This window comes from Pan troglodytes, chromosome X, assembly GCF_028858775.2.
Source record: "Pan troglodytes isolate AG18354 chromosome X, NHGRI_mPanTro3-v2.0_pri, whole genome shotgun sequence".
Classification (NCBI taxonomy): Eukaryota; Metazoa; Chordata; class Mammalia; order Primates; family Hominidae; genus Pan; species Pan troglodytes.
In genome coordinates, this window is record NC_072421.2 from 49,525,634 (window position 1) to 49,528,250 (window position 2,617).

The 2,617-nt window shown below is 54.4% G+C and overlaps 1 protein-coding gene across 1 annotated transcript in view; it reads right to left on the reverse strand.

The window, feature by feature from the left end:
* CACNA1F (calcium voltage-gated channel subunit alpha1 F) overlaps positions 1-2,617 on the reverse strand; it is a 28,608-nt gene that overhangs the window by 23,094 nt on the left and 2,897 nt on the right. The window contains exons 6-7 of the mRNA XM_016944118.2: positions 2,373-2,525; positions 79-275 (exon numbers count right to left, since the gene is read on the reverse strand). Coding sequence (XP_016799607.1) covers positions 79-275; positions 2,373-2,525 — 350 coding nt within the window. The remainder of the gene's footprint in view (positions 1-78; positions 276-2,372; positions 2,526-2,617) is intronic.

Sequence of the window (2,617 nt, forward strand, 5' to 3'; positions counted from 1 at the left end):
AGGCAGACACTCCTGCGTGAGTGTCAGGGAGGAAAGGCAGGTGCAGCCTTTGAGCTCTGTGCCCACAGTCCACCTCACCCAGTAGAGCACATCGGTCCAGCCTTCCATGGTGACGCACTGGAAGACTGTCAGCATGGCGAAGAAGAAGTTGTCAAAGTTGGTGATGCCTCCATTGGGCCCCGGCCAGCGCCCGCGGCACTCAGTCTGGTTCAGCGTGCACGCACGCCCTGATCCCGAAGACGCACAGGGCGATGGGTCCTCCTCCGCTTCCATGTCTGCAGGAAGACTGGAGCTTGGGGCTTCGAAGCAGGCCCACTCTCAGTCGCTGCCACCCTGAAGCCCCGCCCACTTAGGAAGCTCAATTGGGTCCTAGATTTTTCTCTTTCTCTCTTTCTTTCTTTCTTTCTTTCTTTTTTTTTTTGAGACGGGGTCTCCCTCTGTCGCCCAGGCTGGAGTGCAGTGGCACGATCTCGGCTCACCACAACTTCCGCCTCCCGGGTTCAAGCAATTCTCCTGCCTCAGCCTCCTGAGTAGCTGGGATTACCGGCGTGTGCCACAACGCCCGGCTAATTTTTTTTGTATTTTTAGTAGAGACGGGGGTTTCACCATATTGGTCAGGTTGGTCTCGAACTCCTGACCTTGTGATCCGCCCGCCTCGGCCTCCCAAAGTGCTGGGATTACAGGCGTGAGCCACCGTGCCCGGCCAGTCCTAGATTTTTCTAAGGCAACACTTAGCTCCACTTCTAGGGCAGAACCCTGCGAGCTCCGTATTCTGAACCACTGGGAAGCTAGGGATCCCACCAACAGGGATTTAAATCCTGGCGTGGAGTCTTGTAAATAACAATGAGGCAAGAGCCTGGGGGCGGAGTCTTGTGAATTTGGACGCGTCTCTTGAAAATAGGGGAGGGGCAAGGCATGGGCTGGAGTCTGGGTAAATGGTCTGAGTGTATGAGACCAGTCGTGGAGAATAAAGCTTTTTTTTGGTTTGTTTTTGTTTTGTTTTTGAGACCAAGTCTCACTCTGTCGCCCAGGCTGGAGTGCAGTGAGTGGTGCGATCCGATCTCAGCTCACTGCAACCTCCATCTCCCAGGCTCAAGTGATTCTCATGCCGCAGCCTCCCGAGTAGCTGGGATTACAGACATGCACCACCACGCCTGGCTCAACTTTGTATTTTTAGTAGAGATGGGGTTTCACTATGTTGGCCAGGCTGGTCTCGAACTCCTGACCTCAAGTGATCCATCTGCCTCGGCCTCCCAAAGTGCTGGGATTACAGGCGTGAGCCACGGCGCCCAGCCGAGGATAAAGTTTTTTAAAATTGTTTTTGTTATTATTATTATTTTTTGGAGACTGGATCTCACTATTTTGCACAGGCTGGTAGCAAACTCCTGGGCGTAAGTGATCCTCCCGCCTTGGCCTCCCAAATGCCGGGAATACAGGTGTAAGCCAAGGCGCAGAGTTTTTGTTTTGTTTTGTTTTGTTTTTGAGACGGAGTCTCGCTCTGTCGCCCAGGCTGGAGTGCAGTGGCGCATCTCGGCTCACTGCAAGCTCGGCCTCCTGGGTTCACGCCATTCTCCTGCCTCAGCCTCAGGTTCACGCCATTCTCCTGCCTCAGCCTCCCGAGTAGCTGGGACTACAGGCGCCCGCCACCACGCCCAGCTAATTGTTTGCATTTTTTTAGTAGAGGCAGGGTTTCACCGTGTTGGCCAGGATGGTCTCGATCTCCTGACCTCGTGATCCGCCCGCCTCGGCCTCCCAAAGTGCTGGGATTACAGGCGCAGAGTCTTGTCTTAAGTGCGGGGCACTTGCACTTAAGTCTTAAGTGCGGGGCACTTGCACTTAAGTCTTAAGTGCGGGGCACTTGCACTTAAGTCTTAAGTGCGGGGCACTTGCACTTAAGTCTTAAGTGCGGGGCACTTGCACTTAAGTCTTAAGTGCGGGGCACTTGCACTTAAGTCTTAAGTGCGGGGCACTTGCACTTAAGTCTTAAGTGCGGGGCACTTGCACTTAAGTCTTAAGTGCGGGGCACTTGCACTTAAGTCTTAAGTGCGGGGCACTTGCACTTAAGTCTTAAGTGCGGGGCACTTGCACTTAAGTCTTAAGTGCGGGGCACTTGCACTTAAGTCTTAAGTGCGGGGCAGGACCTTAGCCTGTGGGTACAGTCTCGTGATGGGGCGGAGCTATTAGCGAGGTGGGGTTGTAGTCTGATTTAGGGCAGAGTCTTGAATATATGGGTGGGACTTGGTTATCTGGGGATGGAACCTGAGCCTGGGGGCCGAATCTTGTGCATTTCAGTGGGTTTCCCTGAGTGCAGCATTGGATCTAGGAACCGAAGGAGGGGGCATTTTCTGCCTAGGAGGGGAGGGCCGACTAACCGGATCCCAGGAAGTAGCACGTCTTGTGCATTCGTCCAAGGAACAGCTCGAGCCCAATGATGGCATAAATGATGATGACGAAGAGCACGAGCAGTGCAATGTGCAGCAGCGGCACCAGAGCCTTCATGATGGAATTGAGCACTATGTGCAGGCCTGCGGGGAGGGAGGGGGAGGCAGAAATAAGGGCGGGGTCAGCTCAGCCCCACCCCCACCCTCCACCTCCGACCTCGGGGGATGTGCCACTC